This window comes from Panthera pardus, unplaced genomic scaffold (genome assembly GCF_024362965.1).
Source record: "Panthera pardus isolate Hobbes unplaced genomic scaffold, ASM2436296v1 HiC_scaffold_25, whole genome shotgun sequence".
Lineage (NCBI taxonomy): Eukaryota > Metazoa > Chordata > Mammalia > Carnivora > Felidae > Panthera > Panthera pardus.
Genome location: NW_026526821.1, coordinates 15,137,290 through 15,156,761, shown reverse-complemented (window position 1 = coordinate 15,156,761; position 19,472 = coordinate 15,137,290). Strand labels below are relative to the sequence as shown.

Below are 19,472 nucleotides of genomic sequence, written 5' to 3'. Positions count from 1 at the left end.
GTCGGTGGAGCATGCGACTCTTGATCTTGGGATCTTGAGTTCGAGCCCCATGTTCGGTGTAGAGATTAGTTGCAAAAAAAAAATACAAATCAAAAATAACATCACTTCCTTCAGGATCCCTCCTCCTCTACCCGGGCCAAAGCAGTCCAAGGTGGTTTTCTGGTAGTTTCTTCAATCATATCCCTGAGCATGCCACATGACATGACCTGTTCTGAGTTCCGTGGACCAGAGACACTTACCTGTTCATCACTGCATTCCCCAGCACCTCAGCACGTGGCACTTAGCAAGTGCTCAATAAATATCTTGTTCTTCATAAGACTAACTGAACTGGGTGACATCTGGTTATGAGAAGGAACTTCCTAACTGTCGTGGTTGAATAATAACAGGAACGGAAAGCCTCGGGAGATAATGAGCTTCCTGTTACTGAATGTATGCAATCAGGAATTCCATGACCATCTCTCAGGGAGGCTATGGGGAGATGTTACACAGAATCCAAGGATAGTGGAGGATACAAGACATCAGGAGATCTGGTTCTGGTCCTGTTTGTATGACCCAAGGTAGGTCCCTTCCCCTCACTGACCTTCAGACCTCCCATCTGTAAAATAGAAGTGCCAAACCAGATTTCTGACAACCCATGGTTTTTTTGAACACCTGCCTTGTACCCAGACTTGTGAAACATACCAAAATACAACTTAATATTCTTGTTTGGTGTTTGGTGAACAAGTGAGTGTTGAATCAATCAATGAATGAAGGGGGCCTTTTTTGCCCCAACACCCTACTGCTAAGCTGAATGAAGAGTAGTTAGAGCCTTGAAATTACACAGACTTGGCCATAAATCCCAGCTCCCCTATTTCCTAGCTCTGGATTTTGGGGAAGTCAATTTGCCTCTTCATGCTGAAAACGGACCATTACTGTCCAATAACAGCCCCTCCCCCAAGAGGTTGAGTGTGACATGTGACCCCATATAAAGTGCCTAGAACAGGATGTAGGACACAGTGGAGCCTCAAATGAAAGCCCTGCCTTTTCTGCACATAGCGGGGCAGGGAGTATGTTCTCCATTCAAAGCGATTTCCCTCCACCTCTCTCTTGTGCCATTCAAAAAGGGTAGGAACGATTGTCAGAGAGATTTTATTTGTTTAATTGTATAACCAACAATATCTGCCCTGCTAGGGACTGATAGTTTGGGCTTTTGACAAGAAGTGACAATAAATTCTCCCTCCTGCTGACCTCCTGGTAAAAGATGAAACACAGCCAGCCCTTTAGAAGAGCTGCTGAGATTACCACGCCTCCCGTGTGTGGGGGGGGAAAAAACAAAACCAAACCAGTATTAGGAACTCAGGAGACCTAGGCTGCAAGGCCCCACACTCAGAAACCTCTGGCAAGCTGTGTGACTCTGGGCAAGTAACTCTGCCTTTCTGGATCTCACTTCCCCGTTTGCTACTTCCTATGTGTGAGGCTCAAATGAAATTATGAAATTGTAAGAACCTGAGAACACTATGGAAACAATAATCACTATGTAACTGATCAATCTGTCAGCCTCTGCTCTGTGCCAGGCACTGAACCAGTCAGTGCCCTTTCAAAGGCTGAAAAATTAGTACTAGTTTTAATTATTCCTGTTTTACTTAGGAGAAAACCTAGGCTCATCGAGGCCAGATTCCAACTCAGATCACGTGTCTTCTCCTGGCCTCAAATTTTTCACCAGAGAGATGGGCTTCCAACGGTGGCATAATGACTTTGGAAAGTTAAGAGTGCTGGGTGGAGATTGTGGGACAGATTGGGGCCAACCGGGACAGACGGGATCTTCGGGACGAGCGGGAGGTTTCACTGAGGGCGTGAGCCCCCTTAGATTGGGTAGGATCCCGCAGGAGGCTCGGGTTCGCCCAGGCCTACCCAGGATTCCCAAGTCCCTCCCGGAGCGAAAGGCCCGGGATTCCCGGGAGGCTCCGGGGAGCGGGCGGGGCCGGGGGCGGGGCGGCGGCAGGAAGCGGCCGGAGCGGCGCTCGGAGCGGCCTGAGCCCGGGGAAGCCCGGCCGGCCTCGGTAAGCTGCCGGGACTGCACTCGGACCCCGGGGGACCGCGCGCCTCTGGGTGCACCGCGGGCGCCGGGGGGAGAGACGCGCCAAGGGGCGAAAGAGACAAGGGGAGGGTCCCAGCCGCTCCCGGGCAGAGCTCGGCCCTAGGCTGCGTGGGTGGGAGGGAAACGACGCCAGGCGACGCCCGGGGCTCGCAGGACCCCCAACGGGCAGGGGCGGGGCCTCCGCGGCGCCCCTCCCTCCCTCCCCTGACTGGGCCCGCCCCTTCTCGCGCGGTTGGGGGGGGCGGTCTCCCTCCCTCCCCGGCCCCGGCCCCAGCCCCAGCGTCGCGCGCTCCCCCCAGGGTGCCATGGCCTCACGGCTCCTGCACCGGCTGCGGCACGCCCTGGCCGGCGACAGCCCGGGGGAGGCGGCGGCCGGCCCGGAGGCCGAGCAGTTCCCGGAGAGCTCGGAGCTAGAGGACGACGACGCCGAGGGCCTGTCCTCCCGCCTCAGCGGCACCCTCAGCTTCACCAGCGCCGAGGACGAAGAGGAGGAGGACGACGAGGACGACGGAGACATTGGCCCCGACCCGCTGCCCGCCGGGGACGGGGCGTCGGGGGAAGATGCAGGCGAGTTCCCGAGGACAGAGGCGGGACCTGGGGCTCCATTAGGCCTCCACCCCAGCCACCTCTTGGCTGTGTGACCTTGAGAGAATCACAACACCTCTCTGAGCCAAGTTTTCCCTCGTGTCAAATGGGGGAAATCACTCCCATCTCGAGGTTGCTGCGGGCATTAAATGTACAGGATCCGGGATGTACAAATCCGAACAATGTGCTCGCGATGTTTGGGGGTGGAAATATTTATTTAGAGTCGACCGTCTGCTCTGCTAGGCGCGGTGTTTGGCCCCAGACCTCTCCCTGGCTTTCGGTTTACATTTATGTCAAATGGAGATAAAGCCTGTCTCACCTGTCGGGAGGATGAGTGAGGTCACTGCATGTGGTTTATGTCGACCTTAGCCCCAGGCCCATTGATGTAACTGGTGATGTGCTCATGCAGAACGAAGCCCCCCACCTGATGGGCAGCGGGGCAGTCAGCCCCTCACAAGGCAGTTGCAGGATTTCTGGAAGAAGTCCCGGAACACCCTGGTTCCCCAGCGTTTGCTCTTCGAGGTGACCAGCGCCAACGTGGTCAAGGACCCGCCCTCCAAGTACGTGGTGAGTGAGGGTCCAGGAACCCCTGGGCTGTGAGTTTAGAACTCTGGCTAAGTAGGGGAGACTCCAACTTCCTGAGGGGGGCAGTCTGGCTGTGTAGTTCTAAAGGATCACTTCATTTTAGGGATGGGGAAACTGAGGCCAGAAAGGAGATATAACTTGAGCAAGTCCTCAGGCAAATGATTTAGCTTCTCTGAGGGATTATGGACCTGCCCCCCATCCTGGTTTTGAGACTAAAGAGAACTAGGGTGTGTGCCCCCCAACCCTAGGTTTTGCAGACTGTAGCAAAATACAAGATATATAGGAAAAAATATTATCTGGGTTAGACCTGAAACCCAAGTTGCATTGGTTAGTGGTTAAAAAAAAAAAAAAAAAGGGTTCTGGATCCAGATCTTGATTCAGATCCCACTTATTACCAGCTGTTTGACCTTCGGTGCGTTGTGTAACCTTGATAATGCTATTTTCTCATCTGAGCAGTTGCAGAAGTTAAATGAGACAGTGCACAGAAAGCAACCCCTTAGCATTGTGCCTGGCATTATGAAGTGCTTGACAAAATGGCACCTCTATTATTATGACTTGACCTTGGCTTGGAAATGTCTGGCATCCAGGTAGGGCCTGTTGTGGCATCCTTACAACCCAGTTCCCAGGCACCCACACTGTACCCCATGATGTTGTTCTGAGGGCTGGATTTAGGGGGTAGGTGGGGTTAGGATGAAAAGCAGTGTGGGGGAAGGCCTTGGAGTCTGTTTTCCTTGCTGTGGAAAGGAGAAACTGACATGGAGAATGAGGTCGCCAGGTCCTGAGCCCCAGCCCGACCTGGCCAGTCTGGGCAGTGGCAGCTCCCTGCCTCAGACATCCCTCATCTTCGCCACCCTCCTCCATTTCTGACTCAGCAGGAAAGGGGCCTGTAGCACTGTCCCACATCTGGGCCTCTCTCCATTCCTCTCCGCTGCTGTTAGTAAACAGGGGCCACGCCCGTGGGGTGCCTGCTCCAATTGGAGCAGGGATGCCTCTGATGATCTAGTCTTAAGTGGCAAAAGTCCCAGCCAGGCGTCATGCACAGGAGAGGGACCCCGAGGAGCAGCTGGGCAGCATGGTGGGGGTGGGACTCTGGGAAGAGAATGATAAGACAGAGCAGGATGGCCAGACCCGTGTCTGGGGGGGACAAATCCCCTTCTCTGTCCAGTGGGGACCCTAAATCCTGACTTAACTTTTGGGGGTTAAGAAGAGCAGGATAGGTCCTGACCCGTGTCTGGGGAGACAAATCCCCTTCTCTGTCCAGTGGGGACCCTAAATCCTGACTTAACTTCTGGGGGTTAAGAGCACAGGCTGTGGAATTAGGTTGGCCTGGGTTTCAATCCCAGCTGGGCCATTTGCCAGCTGTGAGACTTGGGGGGACGTGTTTGATGAGTCAGATGAGATAATGGATCTAAAATGTTTTCTTTTTGCCAAAAAACTAAAAGTAAAAGCTAGATAAATATAAGGGGGTCATTTTAGACCAATGCTTCTTGAAGTGTATTCTGCAGGAAATTGTTTTCCGGGAATGTTAACAATTATTCCTTTGAAAAAGAAAAGAAATTAAAAAAAAAAAAATTGCAGTCAATATGTTTTGGGAAAGCAGAATTGAAGAATAAAATAAATTTCTTTAAGGTTAAACTTCTTTTTTTTTTTTTAATTTATTTTGTAATGTTCATTTATTGTTTAGAGCGAGAGACAGAGCACAAGCGGGGCAGGGGTTGGGGGGCAGATAGAGAGAGGAGACACAGAATCTGAGGCAGGCTCCAGGCTTTGAGCTGCCAGCACAGAGCCTGACATGGGGCTCGAACCCACGAACTGTGAGATTATGACCTGAGCCAAAGTCAGAGGCTCAGCTGACTGAGCCACCCAGGCACCCCAAGGTTAAACTTCTTAATCCTTTAAAATATTACTGTACACTGAATCTTCCAGAGAAGTATAGAATAAGCAAGCCTAATTGACCAGAGGTGGCTGTAATGTTGGCAGTTTCGCAGAGCAAATTCGAGAAAAGGCTGGGTTTGGTGTTGGTGTGCCTTCAACACCTGATGCTCACTAATCCCCCTTTTTAAGTCTGGTGGCTCAGCATTATGCTAGATTAATCCGTGTTCAGGTTCTCAGCTTCACGGTCATCCTGCCCCGTGTTTCTCAGACACTGGTCCTTCCAGTACCACCTTCACAATTCTTGTCCTGGCTAAATGCTACTTGTACCACTCCTTGCTTAACATTTTTCGTCTTAAACAAGTTCAAAAGATTTTAAAGTTCTACCGTATGGGGAAAGCCTTGTTTGCCATAAAGAGAACCATAAAAATTAATACAATAAAATCCGTGAAAAATGACACCGTGTCATTAAATCCTGTGTGAATGCTATTGCCCGAAGGCTCTGCCCGGAGATTTGCTTTCTAGCACTTTTCTCAAGGTGGAGATGAGACGTGTTGGAGAAGTGCATTTTATTTTATTTTATTTTATTTTTTAATTTTTTTTTAAACGTTTTTATTTATTTTTGAGACAGAGAGAGACAGAGCATGAACGGGGGAGGGTCACAGAGAGAGGGAGACACAGAATCTGAAACAGGCTCCAGGCTCTGAGCTGTCAGCACAGAGCCCGACGCAGGGCTCGAACTCACGGACTGTGAGATCATGACCTGAGCCGAAGTCAGACACTCAACCGACCGAGCCACCCAGGTGCCCCGAGAAGTGCATTTTATCAACATTTATTTATTTTTGGGACAGAGAGAGACAGAGCATGAACGGGGGAGGGGCAGAGAGAGAGGGAGACACAGAATCGGAAACAGGCTCCAGGCTCTGAGCCATCAGCCCAGAGCCTGACGCGGGGCTCGAACTCACGGACTGCGAGATCGTGACCTGGCTGAAGCCGGACGCCCAACCGACTGCGCCACCCAGGCGCCCCGAGAAGTGCATTTTAAAAATCAAACTGAGAGCCTCTTAATCTGTAGTCAGGATTCAAATTAGGGGGAGTCGCCTCTTGTCTCTGATGCAGTGTTATTTACTCCAGCACATAGCACCTAAAATCTCAGGACCAACATGTATTTATACACATTCCACTTGAGTAGACATGACCTAGGCCAGTGCTTCGTTCACTAGAGAGGAGGGCGGACCCAAGGGGGAGCACTGCCTTGCCTGAGGATACACACCTCCAGGGGAGTAGCTGCCCAGGAGTTCGTGCAGTGCCCAATGTCCTTTTCACAACGACCGCTACCAGGGCTGTCTGAAGACCTCTCCGCCAGTTTGGAATAACCTAGCTAAGGAGGTGGGGGCTCTGTGTCCAGAGTGGAGCAAAGCCCCAGGCTGGTCCTGAAGGTTGCTTCAGAGGCCCAAGAAAGTCGCCTGGGTTTCAGCTCACCGCTGGTTTTCCAGAGAGGCTATCAGAAGAGCTAACTACCCTATGGGAAGGGAGTGCTCCCTGGAAGGGACAAAAGGGGTGGCAGCTCTAGGCACTGAAGCTCATCTCTGTCTTTCTCTCCCCGTGCTGCCTTGGGCCTGGGTCATTTCAGACGAGCCTCAGGTAAGATGGGACTGGGCTCCCTAGCTGCTGCCCCAGCAGCTCCCACCCTCCTGGGCCCAGTCTCAGGGACTAAGGGGAGAGGTGGGGGAACAGAGCTTGAAGTGCGGGTGTGGGGAGGGGAGGGGTACATGGACAATTCACACCTGCCCTGACCCCACCCTCCCCGCAGCTCTACACCCTCGCCGTGATGGGTCCAGGGCCACCTGATCGCCAGCCAGCCCAGATCTCTCGCCGCTACTCGGACTTTGAGCGGTTGCACCGAAACCTGCAGCGACAGTTCCGGGGCCCCATGGCCGCCATCTCCTTCCCCCGGAAGCGCCTGCGCCGGAATTTTACCGCGGAGACCATCGCCCGCCGCAGCCGGGCCTTCGAGCAGTTTTTGAGCCACCTGCAGGCAGTGCCCGAGCTGCGCCATGCCCCGGACCTGCAGGACTTCTTCGTGCTGCCTGAGCTGCGACGGGCACAGAGCCTCACCTGCACTGGCCTCTATCGTGAGGCTCTGGCACTCTGGGCCAATGCCTGGCAGCTGCAGACCCAGCTAGGCACCCCCTCGGGCCCAGACCGCCCTCTGCTGACCCTGGCTGGGCTGGCTGTGTGCCACCAGGAGCTGGAGGACCCTGGGGAGGCCCGGGCGTGCTGTGAGAGGGCCTTGCAACTGCTGGGGGATAAGAACCCCCACCCTCTGCTGGCACCCTTTCTGGAGGCCCACGTGCGGCTCTCCTGGCGCCTGGGCCTGGACAAACGCCAATCAGAGGCCCGCCTCCAGGCCCTGCAGGAAGCAGGTCTGACCCCCACGCCACCCCCCAGTCTCAAAGAATTGCTCATCAAGGAGGTACTGGACTAGACTTACTGCCGCTGTGGGGAGAGGCACTGCCCCAGGATGGGGGATGGGGGTGGGCAGTAAGGACACAGACAGCAGTCGGGAAGTGGTAGGGGGTGCTGGGAACCCCTGTAAGTCCTACAAAGAATTTGTAGCAAACCAAGGAAATATGTTCTTTCTGTCGAGCTGGGCTCAGGACAAGCTTCGGCGGGGCTTGCCCTGGGATGGTGCAGGGAGGAAGCCGGATGCAGCCTCTCCAGCTCATGAATGTCTGGGGACGATGCCCCAGGGTAGGTCAGTGTCACCTCTTCCTTGGCCAGAGGGCCAGGGACTCTGCCTCTGGAGTCCTGGAGCTGAGGGCTGGAGCAGAGCTGCAGCCTGGCCCAGGGGAATTAAAGGCCAGCAGCTCCAGTGGCATTAGTCTCTTTATTGGGTTTGGGGACAGAAGGCCCAGCCCTTGACTGTAATTCCTGCCTCAGGAATTGGGGGAGAAGCCCCAGGCCAAGCTGGTACCTCTGGCTACAGCTTGCTCTCTGAGACCCGGGACTTCACTCGGATCACGCCCTCTTGAGCACAGGACACAGCCAGGATGCCGTCACGACGCCACAGCCGCCCTTGGACCAGCCCCCGGGAGCCACCTGCGGGTGAGGAGAAGGGTGAGAATGACCTTCTCGCTCCTTCACAGCCCAGCATAATGTGCTTCTTGAAAAGGGTGCAACTGGTCTGACAGCCCCATACAAGGGCACACTGAGTGTTGTGGCCTCTTCCAATCTCTAGGTGCCCCTTTATGAGCCTATTATGGATGCTCCCTGGGGGTAACTCCTGTGGGAACCCCACTTGACAGTTTGAAAGCACTTTCACATATTCACTGGCTTCCTCAAAAAGATCACAGGGGAGGAGTTCTGAGGACAGTCTTGGTCAGTAGCTTGGCCGGGTCGAGCCACCCACCCTGGCCACTTGTGGTAGCAAACCTGTCACTTCCCTTTCTAATAAATGAAACCGGTCCTCCAGGGTGGTTCATGAAAAAGACTCCCACACTGCCCCCACCCCACTAGCAGGAAGAAGGGGGTGGGGGGAGGGCCTGGGGCCATCAGGGCTGGCCACCCCTCCTTCCCTGCTTAGAGATTCCCCTGCTAACCCTGGGCCTGAGTTGGAAGGTTCTGAAGGGAGCTGCTGGTCTCCCCTACACAGAGTAGAGCTCACTTAGTTCTCATAGTAGCCAAGTGAAACAGGCCTCACCCATTTTCCAGATGAAGACAGCAAAGTCCCGGGAGGCTCAGGAACTCGGCCATAAGGAGCCGGCCAAACCGAACCCAAGCGTCCTAACTGCAAGGCTGTTGATCCTGTATTGTGATACTGTTGGTACTGGAGAGTACCCCCTTCCCTGAATATAGAATCCCTTAAGTTTTGTCCCTGTTTTACAAAGCGAGGCTTTTCTTCCTTTGAAAAGTAGTTCCCTAGAAAGGAGCCCAGGGCTCTGAGACCAGGCACTGATGAACGAGTCTGGGCTTCTGTGCGCACTAACAGTGTCCAAGCGGTGGAGCCCTCAGAGACGACCGAAGGCCCTGACCCCAACCAGGTTGGCTAATCAGCACTATTGCTCAGGGAGCCTCTCAAAAATAGTTTCCTGGATTTTATCCAAGACCTGCTGAGTCAGAATCTTGAGGGTAAAATCTGAGAACCTATTTTGAAAAAGCTCCCCCAAGTGGCAGTCTGATGGGCCACCAGGTTCAGATACCACTGCTCGTGGGACCCTATTTGTTCAGATGGGGAAACTGAGGCTCACAGAGGCGCTGGGACTTGCCCAGGATCACACAGAAAATCTGAAGTAGTTCTGGACTAGAACCGGGTCTCTAGTACCTTCTGCCTGTTACAGATATTAAGCTGAACAGGTGTCCCGTCTCAAGCCTCACCCTGTCCTTTTGAAGAGAAGAATGCCAGAGCCTAGAGGAGGCAGGAGAGGAAGTGACATGTGCAGTGCCCCACAGGCTGGGGGCGGAGGGCAGCATCACCCCAGAAAGCAGGCTTCCTGCCCCCCAACGTCAGCACCCTTGTCCTGGTGGCCCCATACTCACCAGCCCAGGGGCTCTCGCATTCATAGAGCATCCAGTGGTCAGCTCGGAAGGGGTTGTGGAACCACATGGAGTGGTCCAAAGAGACCATGAAGTGCACGTTACACTGCCACTGGTGGGGCAGCAGTGCTGTGCCCAGGAAGGCATAGTCCGAGATGTAGGCAGCCACACAGCAATGCATCTTCATGTCGCCCTCCCCTGCAACACGTTCCAGCCCCATCAGCCCTGGGCTCCTGGGCTTTACAGCTCAGGACCTGCAGGGAGGCAGGGGGCAGAGAGGGGCTGCCACACACAGATGTGTAGACTACTCACTGTATCAGGGCACCTGGCCTACGGGGTGTGTGTGTGTGTGTGGCAGGTGACAAAGGCAGCAGGGATGGGCAGAGGACAGGGGTGAGTGAAGACTGAAATCCAGTCTTCACTCCGTAGGTCTCCCTCACTGGGTCCTTTAAGGGGTATCTTCTTCCAGCCTGCACAGAGGCACCATATGGTTAGCAGAGGTCCCGGAGAAGAAACAGCAAGGTACCTTGCCTTCCCCAGAAAGGGCCGACATCAGGATGATTATAGTCCCCTCCCCGTTTTCCTCATACAAGTGGCCGAGAGGGTCCTGGTGAGAAGCTAAGCCAACTCCCCACCATGCAGGAAAGGAAACAGGTCCAGAGAGGGGAAGTAACATGCCCAGCACCACACAGGGCATATGAGGTACAGGCCGAGACCCCTGGAGAGTGTTTTCTTCCAGTCCTTGGGGTCCTCTTACCAATATGGCCCCGGGCTCGCACCCAGAACATCTGTTTGGGCTCCTTGCTCTGCAGCTGGCTCAGGATCGGTGGGTTTACCAGCTTGATCTCAATGGGCACCTCCTTGGCAGCAATTCGGTTCAGTCCCACCCGGTACATCTCTTGGAGGTTGGGGTCCCTGAAAGTAAAGGGGGAGGGGAGAGCCTCTCTGAGCTGCCTCTGTGACCCCCCTCGGTCCTCCACAGGGTCTCCTGACTTTTTCCCCCACAGCTCACCTCCTCTCTGGCAGGCAGAGAAGGAGAGTGTGTGAATCCTTTCTTTGCCACTTAGGAGCCACGTGACCTTGGCAAGTTAGTAACCTCTCTGGGCCTATCTTCCCATCTGCAAAAGGTAGATGATGACAGTAGCTACCGGAGTACCAAGGTGTACCCCATAACAGGCACTGTTCTAAGCATTTTGCGTACGCTCACTTTTCACAACGACCCCGTGAGACAATGCTATTATCACCCCGATCCGATAAATGCATGAAGCCCCCGACAGTCCAAGTAGCTTGCTCAGCAAGTGGAGAAGGCAGGGTCCGGACCCAGGCAGTGTGGCGCATGCTCTTAACTACTTCACTATTCTCAACTTTCAGAAACAGGCTGTACAACTTGGACTGAGTTACCCTAAGCAAGTGGGAACACTGTGTCCCCACAGGGGAGGAGCCCATTTCTAGTGACAGTAACAACCAGCCCTGGTGCTCTTCACCAGTATTTCCACTTTCACCCCACCCTCGAGGGCACCCTCCCACAGATCTCCTGTGACGATGGCATGTTCTGTACCTGCACTCTCCACCACAGAAGCCGCCAGCCACCTGTGGCTAGTGGCTTCCTTGTTGGACTGCACAGCTCTAGATTTACGGGCCCTTAAGAACAACGTCCTCCTTTTATTTCAGCAAACGTTTCTGAGCTCTGACGGCAGACCAGGCTCTCTGCTTATTCCTCTCTGTCGGTAGTGGTGTGTCTACAATTTATGGAGCATTCACTGAGTACCTTATTGTCTCTTACCTCACTTAATCCTCACAGCAGCTTTATGAGGGAGGAATTATGATTAGCACATTTCCTAACTGTGGGCACCGGCTCAGCGTGGGAAAGCAACTTGCGCAAACTCACAGAGCTAGCAGAAAGAGTCTAAACTTGAACCCAGGCCTTTACCAAAAGATAACACCCACATCCATCCCATCAATACCGTGCTACGTCCCCAGCGTGCGGCACAAGACACGGGAGCCCTCCTTATGAGACAGCTGTGAAGTAGGCAGGACAAACATGACCATTCCCATTTTCCACATGAAGAAGCAGGGCTCTGAGAGGCTGGGGCGTCAGGCAAAGTCGCACAGCAGGCGGGCGCTATCAGAGGCACAGACCCGGCCAGAATCCGTTGTTTCTGTCCTGTGTCGGGACCCAGAGCTCTCTCCCCTGCCCCAGCACTTTTCCAACTTTATTAGCTACGATCCAAGTAAGAAATATATTTTACCAGGCGATACTCAAAATATTTAGCACCCACGAAGGCAAAGGCAGCGGGGACCGTCACCCCTGCCCGGCATGAACTCCTGGGCTGCTGGATCACGAGTGACCCCAGAGGAGGAGAGGGATCACTGAGAGACCAGGAAGGGACGAACCAAGTAATTACAGAAGTATTTCAGTATTTGCGCAACCAGTAAAGCTGCAACAGTACCTGAACTGGCTCAATCACTAAGCTCTGTGTTTACATCGTGACCCAACACACTTGCCCATGCACACCTACTCGCACACTCCACAACACACACAACTGAAACTAAAGCTTCACAAAAGGGTTCTTACCCACCCTATGCGATATGCTCCAATATCTTCTTTCCTGGTCCTTCTCTCTCCCTCCCTCTATGTATGTATACATACGTTGTACATATACGTATACATATATACATACATATACACACATACATACACATATATGGGTTTTTTTCCCCTAGAGTTTTAAAATGGACTCTACGACCCACTAACAGGTGATGGCAGCAGTTGCCCTGGAGCCTCCAGGTCTCTCACCTTAAATACTGGTCAATGAGGGCCTCATGGTCAAGCAGCTCTTCCGGTGGGGGCACAGCGGGCATGGAGAACTGGTGCTGCAGGGGGCTGGGCTGTGACTGCTGGAAGGAGGCCTGGCAGATAAAGATGGGCTGGCCATGCTGCACGGCCTTCACGGAGCGCACAGAGAAGCTCGTCCCTGTTCGCGTCCGCTCCACCTGGTACAGTACCGGCACCTTTGGGTCCCCTGCGGTGGGCACAAGGATACAGTGAGCCCAAGTAAGCCCCACGGGACAAGTCATCATCACAATGGCTGGACAGGCCCCTCTGCTACTCCTTCTTTATTCCTTTTCTGTTCTGCAGCAACTGACTGAGGTCCGCTACGGCCTAGGTACTGGGGATACAGGGACAATACCAGACCCTGTCATCCAGATGCTCTGGGACAAGTGGAGCTCCCCTCTCTCAACAGCACAGGACAGAGGGGCATGGCCAGATTCCCTGCATTCAAATCCTGGCCCTGCCACTCACTGTGTGGCCTTGAGAAAATCATTCAACCTCTCTGAGCATTTTACCCTTCTCTACATAGGGATCATCAGTGCTTATCCCTCTCAGTATTTTAATGATAATTAGATTAGCCACAGTTGTAAAGTGTTTAGAACATCCAGCACAGAGTAAGTGCTCTTTAAGTGTTTGTTAAAGAAACTAAATAATCTCCGCTTTTGTCTTGCTTCATCTGTGACTGGGATCTTGTCGTGAGCCCAATACTATTCTTCTAGATCAGAGGTCAGTAACTCTGGCCTGCTGCCTTTTTTGTTTTCTAAGAACAAGCTGAAGCTATTTATTCAGAGTTTAGTATAGCAAGGGAGTCAGCCACCATCACTTGTGTGTGGCAGAAACTCAAAGGCAGGCAGAGAAGTGGGAAAGCATTATAGTGAAAAAAGATACACCATATGCCACGATCGGAAGCTGTCGGCACAGGAAGTCCGTAGGGAGCTAACTAGAAACAGGGCATATTTGGCTTTCTCTGGTTGGTCCTAAGTTGGAAGTGGGGACAAAAATTAGGGAAGTTATCTCTGTTAATAAAGTCTTGGCTGTTTGGGGCTGATCATTCTAGGGGCTATGGTCTGGCTTCCTGTGCCGGTTGCTAGAGATGGTGGTCTGACTTCCTACAGGTCTGATGTGTAGACACTAAGTTGGCTTCCTGTGCTGCTTGCTGCCAACTGGGGATCAGAATCCAATTTTTATAGATGGTCTGGCCATTGTCTGTTTGACTATTCGTCCCTCAGAAGCCTACTGTCGGCCAGTCACTTCATCTTAGGTGGAAATAGCAGTCCCTTGGCCCTTCTCTTCTGGATGTCTGCATCCCCAGTGTAGGACGGAAGCCACTGGCCCTGCCCCGAGGCCTATTAGCCCTCAAGAAGCTAGTCTGGAGGGTTTTTAGGAGCATCTCCTTGGTGTCCCTGAAGTTCTTCAGTGCCTGAGTCAGGCCGATGTTGGAGAACTCTGACGCCTTGGCAGTGAGACATCCTGGGGATGATTTTCAATTTTCAGATGAGAGGAGCAGGTCTCAGGAAGCGTCGCTTCCTCCACCGTCATCCAAATGGGGAGCCAACGGGGCACCGGAGGCTCATTCAACCAACAGCAGTAGACATCACCGTCTGAAGCTGGCCGGTCTGCTCAGCAGGCTGCTGCCGGGCATTGCCGAAGGGTGGGGGCTCCTCAAGGTCAAAGGCCTTTAGGAAGGGCCTCCCAAGAGTCCAGATCCTGGAAACAGCTACATGCGCAGTCTGATTTCAGGTGCTGGAAAGGAACCCTCCTTTCCCTTTTCCCTACCAACAAACTTAAAAAAAGAAAAAAAAAAAATCCTTAACCCTACCCTTAGGCTGCAGCTAAAAGGCACTATTTTCAGTTACTAGTGATTTCCCTTTCGGTGTCAATGAGTTCTTGGACATTTTTACTGGAACAGAGCAGGTAGGCCCTGGAATGTGTTGAAGGAAGGGAGTCAACAGGTTGTCGGCTGCAGGAGTGACTGGTGGGTGCCAGGTGGCATTAGTAATTAAGGCGGGTTTTGTCAGGTGGGTCTCACAATAACCATGCAAAGTTCTATCCCCACTGAATAGATGAGGAAACTGATGCCATTAACATTTGTTTGAATACAGACAAGCCCATTTGTTTTCATATTGTCTGTTGTTGCTTTTGCCCACAAAACCTAAAATTTTTTTTCAAGTAGGCTCCACGCCCAACATGGGTTGTTGAGCTCAAGACCCTGAGATCCAGAGTTCTATGCTCTGCAGACTGAGCCAGCCAGGGGCCCCAAAACCTAAAATATTTTTTATCTGGTCCTTTACAGATTCATGTGTGAGGACTCTAGATTCACCAAGCTCTAAACCTATACCAAGTCAGATGACTCCTATACAACATTCTTATACCTCTCTAGAGCATCCTTAAAAAAGTAAATCAAACAAATCAAACAAAAATTAAACTGTCATTCTTTCCAGGGTTTTTAAAAAATATTTTTAATGTTTACTTTTGAGAGAGCGAGCGAGCGGGGGAGGGGCGGGGGGGGGGAGGGGACACAGAATCTGAGGCAGACTCCAGGTTTTGAGTTGTCAAGCACAGAGCCCGATGTGAGGCTTGAAGCCGTGAGATCAGGACCTGAGTCAGCCGCTTAACAGAGCCACCCAGGTGCCCCTTTCCTGGTTTTTCAGACAAAGAATTGATAGGATAAATAGCCAAGGACAATACCCCCACCCCAGCATCTTTTATTTAAAAATATTGAGGGGCACCTGGGTGGCTCAGTCGTTTTAAGTGTCTGACTCTTGATCTCAGCTCAGTTCTTGATCTCAGGATCATGAGTTCAAGCCCCCCAGTGAGCTCTGTGCTGGGCGTGAAGCTCACTTAAAAAAAAAAAAAAGAAGTTAAAAATATGGAACCATCATTACTGGAACCAGTAAGAGGTCACATCACAAACTAGTAAGAGAGCTTCCCATTTTTCCTTGCTGCCAGGAAGCTCAGAACGAACCACAATATGCCTTAGCTTAGTTTTTTTTAACACAATCATTTCTTCCAAATCCTGTTACTAGCCTCCTGTCCCTTGACTTCTATTTCAATAGTCCTGTAATAGCTGCCGATTATTTCTTTTTTTAAATTTTTTTTAATGTTTATTTTTTTTTTGAGAGAGACAGAGTGCGAGTGGGGGAGAGGCAGAGAGTGGGAGACACAGAATCTGAAGCAGACTCCAGGTTCCGAGTGGCCAGCACAGAGCCCGAGTGGGGCTCGAACTCACAGACCGCGAGATCATGACCTGAGCCGAAGTCAGACACTTAACCGACTGAGCCACCCAGGCGCCCCCATTTTTTTTCTTTTAAAATGTTTATTTATTTATTTGAGAGAGACAGAGACAGAGAGACAGACAGACAGAGAGCAGGGTAGGAGCAGAGAGAGAGGGAGAGAAAGAGAATCCCAAGCAGGCTGTGCACTGATGGTCGCTTAAGTGACTGAGCCACCCAGGCACCCCACTACCAATTATTTTAAGCTGTTTTGCAGCCTCTCAAGAAGCAGGTAGGGACACAAATAATTGATGATTATTTTAAAACAGTAGCATGGGCATGTCTCATTTCATGCTTTCCCTGGATGGAGACTTTCCAAGGAAAAGGATCCTTTCCCCAGGACCTGGTAGCTCTCTCATGGTTTGGAATGATCTCCCAAGAGTGAAAGAGAAAAGCAAAGGAGGAGGAAAGAGTGTGGAGCTTGGATTTAAATCCCAGCTCTGCCTCCCTGAGCACTGTGGGAGCTGGTTACATAACCTCTCCTGGTCCCCGTTTCCTTACAGGTGGAATGGTGACAGGAATTCCCACCCCTCGTGTTTACTTTTAAGGACTAAACAAGGTAATGGACATAGCTATGCACTGTATCATGCAAATTTTAGTTATTCCCATAAGTTCCTCATCAAAAAAGAACCAGCAACAGCCCAGGCCCTGCACTGGATACTTTACTTACTCACAAAGACCAAAAATTCTTTAGAAACAAGAGAAAGAGGCCCATTCAGAGGGATCAGGTAATGCTCCCACTGCCACAAAACAAAATAAAACTGTCGCACTGGGCTAGAACGGTTACGATATCGAAAGCGTAAGCGTAGCACTTCTGGAGCTTACGATTCCACTGAAGAAGTAAGAGCACATTTGCTCCCAGCTAGCATGAAGGTGAGAACAGGGCTGACCCCACAGGAAGTATTCAAATACTCTACAGCAATGACTGTCAGGGAGGGACAGGCAGCACAAGGATAGGGAGTGAGCGGCAGCAGGAGAACGTAGTATGAAAAAAAGGGATACTTACTATTGTAACTATATCTGCAGGGGTGCTTGGGTGGCTCAGGCAGTTAAGCGTCCGACTCTTGATTTTGACTCAGGTCATGATCTCACAGTTCTTGAGTTCGAGCCCCATATGGGGCTCTGCGCTGACCGCGTGGAGCCTGCTTGGGATTCTCTCTCTGCCCCTACCCCACTTGCGCACTCTCTTTCTCAAAAATAAATAAACTTTAAAAGAGTTGTAACTGTATCTGTAACATGAAGGGGGAAACCTCACTACTGTTTTAACATAAATCATATATTATAAAGTTCCGTAAATTCGTCACAGCTGATGAGACTGTGCAGAAGACAGGGACTCAAAATTTCAGGCATCTGCCTTAGGAGTGAGGGAAAGAGAGGGAAGGTGAGATGTTTATGTTTCTCAAAAGAAAGCGTGGGTTTTAAAGGATTACTCCCTCCCTCCTTCTTTGGATTCCAGAGCGTAAGAGGCTGTAGGGATCTCATACTAGGCCCCTCCCCTTCTCCATTTTTCAGGTGGGAAGAACCAAGCCTGGCAGAGAGGAGGGGTGGGAGTGGGGGTGTGAGGGGGGAGGGGGGGTAACCTCACTCAAGATGGATGAGCACGTTAGTGGCAAAGCTGAAACCAGACCCAAGGTCTCCTGTTTTGCAGGCTGGTGCTCTCTTCTCCAAGCCAAGCTGCCTACTGCTGAACTAGCAGAGGTGACAGCACCCCTCTGGGGATCCAGGACAGTACTTGGCACCAGAAGGTGTGTAAAGAGCGAAGAACAAAAGACCTGCAGGGAGCAGTTAAGCAACAAAGTTATTCTGCCCCAGAAAACAGGTACTCCGTGATCTCAGCAGATGTGAGGTCCAACACTCTTCTTGGCCCCCTGCTTTGCTCCTCTCTAGGCTCCCCTGAGAGGAATCAACTAACAGTCTCTCTCTCCCCCTCCCCCTCCTTCCCTCTTTCTCCTAGGTCAGCCCCCCAAGTCCAGGAAGAAGTGGCTAATGGACCATCAGAGTTGGCTTGGGGACAGGGAGGGGGGTAGTTTACCTGTCCTTACAAAGTAGCAATGCAAAGAGTGCACATGGACGTCTTCACTCACAGACTTGGCTGCAGCCACCAAGGCCTGGCCCACGATCTGACCCCCAAACAGCCGCTGGGTTGTGGGTACCCAGTAATGCCTTCCTCTGTGGGGAGAGGGGAAAGCAGGAAATACTTGGGGACCAGACCAAATCCTGCGACCATCACTGAGCCTATAGGGCAGGATCTCTCGGCCTTATTGGGGTCTGGGATCCTTTCGAGAATCTAGTGAGAGCCATGGACCCTTCTCCCAAGCAAATTCCCTTACTCTGCACACAGCGTACAACTTCAGGGTCTTCAAGACTGCTCAACCCTTCTGGGCTTCGGTTAAGGACAAGGAACCAATGCCCTTATTTTACACACAGAACAGGGATCAGAGAGGGAAAGTGACTTGAGCAAGGTCACACAACTTAAACATTACCATTCCTGTGCACTATCTGCGTCTTTTCCCCCCAAGTCCAGTGTTTCTTCCACTGCTGATTCCAGGGTAAGGCAGAAGCCCCCTCAAGGTCGTGTGAGGGCGAAGATGAACCCCAAGAGCTGGGGGTAAACTGCACTGAGACCTGCCACTTACATCTCTCAACTTGGGACAGCCCAGTTCTCCCAAGAACTAGATTTAGAGCTCAAAGGGCCCTCGGACTTCAAATCGAAGCCCTTCAGTGCACCGGGGAGGAAACTGAGGCCCCAGAGGCGAAATTCCAGTTTCCCATCACCCAGCCCAGCCCAGCGCAGCCCAAGGTTAGACTTTTTTTTAATATCACGCAATCTAAGTAGCTCTCCAGGAAGTTTTTTGTAATTCTTCAGTAACGGGAAGGGAAGCTAACACCCGAAGATGGCTTCTGAAAAGCCTTGAAGGCCAAAATTATTAAATCCCTAGCTACAGAGAGAATTTAAATAGCATTGGGAAGGAAACTGGCTCAGGCCCCAGAATGAGTAATGAGCTACTAGACCCCACCTAGTGGTGGAGGGGATAAGGTGTGTAAGAGGAAAAGGACAACGAATACGCAAGCAGCTGCTTCTAAGTTTTAAACCTGATCAGCTGCGTGCAACTGGGACAAGTCCCCGCCCTTTGGGGGCTGGCTCCCCAGGGACATGACTCCTCAAGGGAGGCTGCTGAGAAGGCTATCTCAGGCCACCACTTAATTTGCCCAGATTGCTAGGACCTCCTGGGGATGAGGCTGCGCCGACCTGGTGCGGAGAAGGAGGAAGCTAGGGGAGCGAAGCCAGACCTCTCAGGGATAAGTTCTCTCCCAACCGCAGGATGCAGAGCCTGCATCCCGCGCAGAGCCCATCCTCGTCCGGGAGACTATGAGGAGGGGGCAACGTGGTGGCGGCAGTCGAGATCAGAAGCCTCTGTCCCAATGGGGGGGGGGGGGGGGGGAGTGCAGGCCAGATGCGGCCGGCTACCTGAACAGATCCTCGTCTAGCGGCTCGAGGTTGAGCACGCTGGTAACCAGGACGCTGCGGAGGTCCCCGGGGGGATCGCCGCCGCCCTGCTGGTCCTCTGGAGCCTGCGAGGACGACATGGGGTTCACTCGCTGCCGGCCAGGACGCAGCGCTGGGCAGACACGCGGAGACCCGCATTGAACGAGCAGCTTCTTCCGGCAGCTTGTTCCAGCAACCGGAAGCCCCCTGCGGGCCCTGAGAAAG

General features: G+C 52.3%; 2 protein-coding genes across 8 annotated transcripts; one reads left to right on the top strand and one right to left on the bottom strand.

Moving 5' to 3' along the window:
• Nucleotides 1–1,691: 1,691 nt before the first annotated feature.
• Nucleotides 1,692–7,994, top strand: SNX21 (sorting nexin family member 21). 3 transcript variants are annotated; one of them, XM_019458316.2, is made up of 4 exons: nt 1,692–2,039; nt 2,377–2,644; nt 3,072–3,229; nt 6,933–7,994. In XM_019458316.2, the coding sequence occupies exons 1-4, from the start codon at nt 1,707–1,709 to the stop codon at nt 7,605–7,607; spliced, it is 1,434 nt and encodes a 477-aa protein (XP_019313861.2). In that variant the 5' UTR covers nt 1,692–1,706; the 3' UTR covers nt 7,608–7,994. The 3 variants fall into 3 exon arrangements, with proteins under 3 accessions (XP_019313861.2, XP_053746183.1, XP_053746182.1); XM_053890208.1 differs by having other exon boundaries at nt 3,072–3,222; nt 6,933–7,078; XM_053890207.1 differs by having other exon boundaries at nt 6,753–6,953.
• ACOT8 (acyl-CoA thioesterase 8) lies at nt 7,991–19,470 on the bottom strand. 5 transcript variants are annotated; one of them, XM_019458319.2, is made up of 7 exons: nt 19,230–19,406; nt 17,845–17,929; nt 12,453–12,678; nt 10,413–10,570; nt 9,659–9,853; nt 9,444–9,527; nt 8,144–8,221 (listed from the first exon to the last, which is right to left on the bottom strand). In XM_019458319.2, the coding sequence occupies exons 1-6, from the start codon at nt 19,404–19,406 to the stop codon at nt 9,493–9,495; spliced, it is 876 nt and encodes a 291-aa protein (XP_019313864.2). In that variant the 3' UTR covers nt 8,144–8,221; nt 9,444–9,492. The 5 variants fall into 5 exon arrangements, with proteins under 5 accessions (XP_019313863.2, XP_019313862.2, XP_019313866.2 ...); XM_019458318.2 differs by lacking the exon at nt 9,444–9,527 and having other exon boundaries at nt 7,991–8,221; nt 17,793–17,929; nt 19,230–19,470; XM_019458317.2 differs by lacking the exon at nt 9,444–9,527 and having other exon boundaries at nt 7,991–8,221.
• Nucleotides 19,471–19,472: the final 2 nt, after the last annotated feature.

Bases quoted from the DNA above. Each gene is read 5' to 3' on its own strand.
- SNX21 (XM_019458316.2), top strand. From the start codon at position 1,707: ATGGGCTTCCAACGGTGGCATAATGACTTTGGAAAGTTAAGAGTGCTG. The intron at 2,040-2,376 runs GTAAGCTGCCGG...CGCTCCCCCCAG, and splicing joins GGGAAGCCCGGCCGGCCTCG to GGTGCCATGGCCTCACGGCT. The intron at 2,645-3,071 runs GCGAGTTCCCGA...GTGCTCATGCAG, and splicing joins GGCGTCGGGGGAAGATGCAG to AACGAAGCCCCCCACCTGAT.
- ACOT8 (XM_019458317.2), bottom strand. From the start codon at position 19,406: ATGCGGGTCTCCGCGTGTCTGCCCAGCGCTGCGTCCTGGCCGGCAGCG. The intron at 17,930-19,229 runs GTAGCCGGCCGC...CTCTCCCCACAG, and splicing joins CTAGACGAGGATCTGTTCAG to AGGAAGGCATTACTGGGTAC. The intron at 9,854-10,412 runs GTAAGAGGACCC...AACGTGTTGCAG, and splicing joins GCGAGCCCGGGGCCATATTG to GGGAGGGCGACATGAAGATG.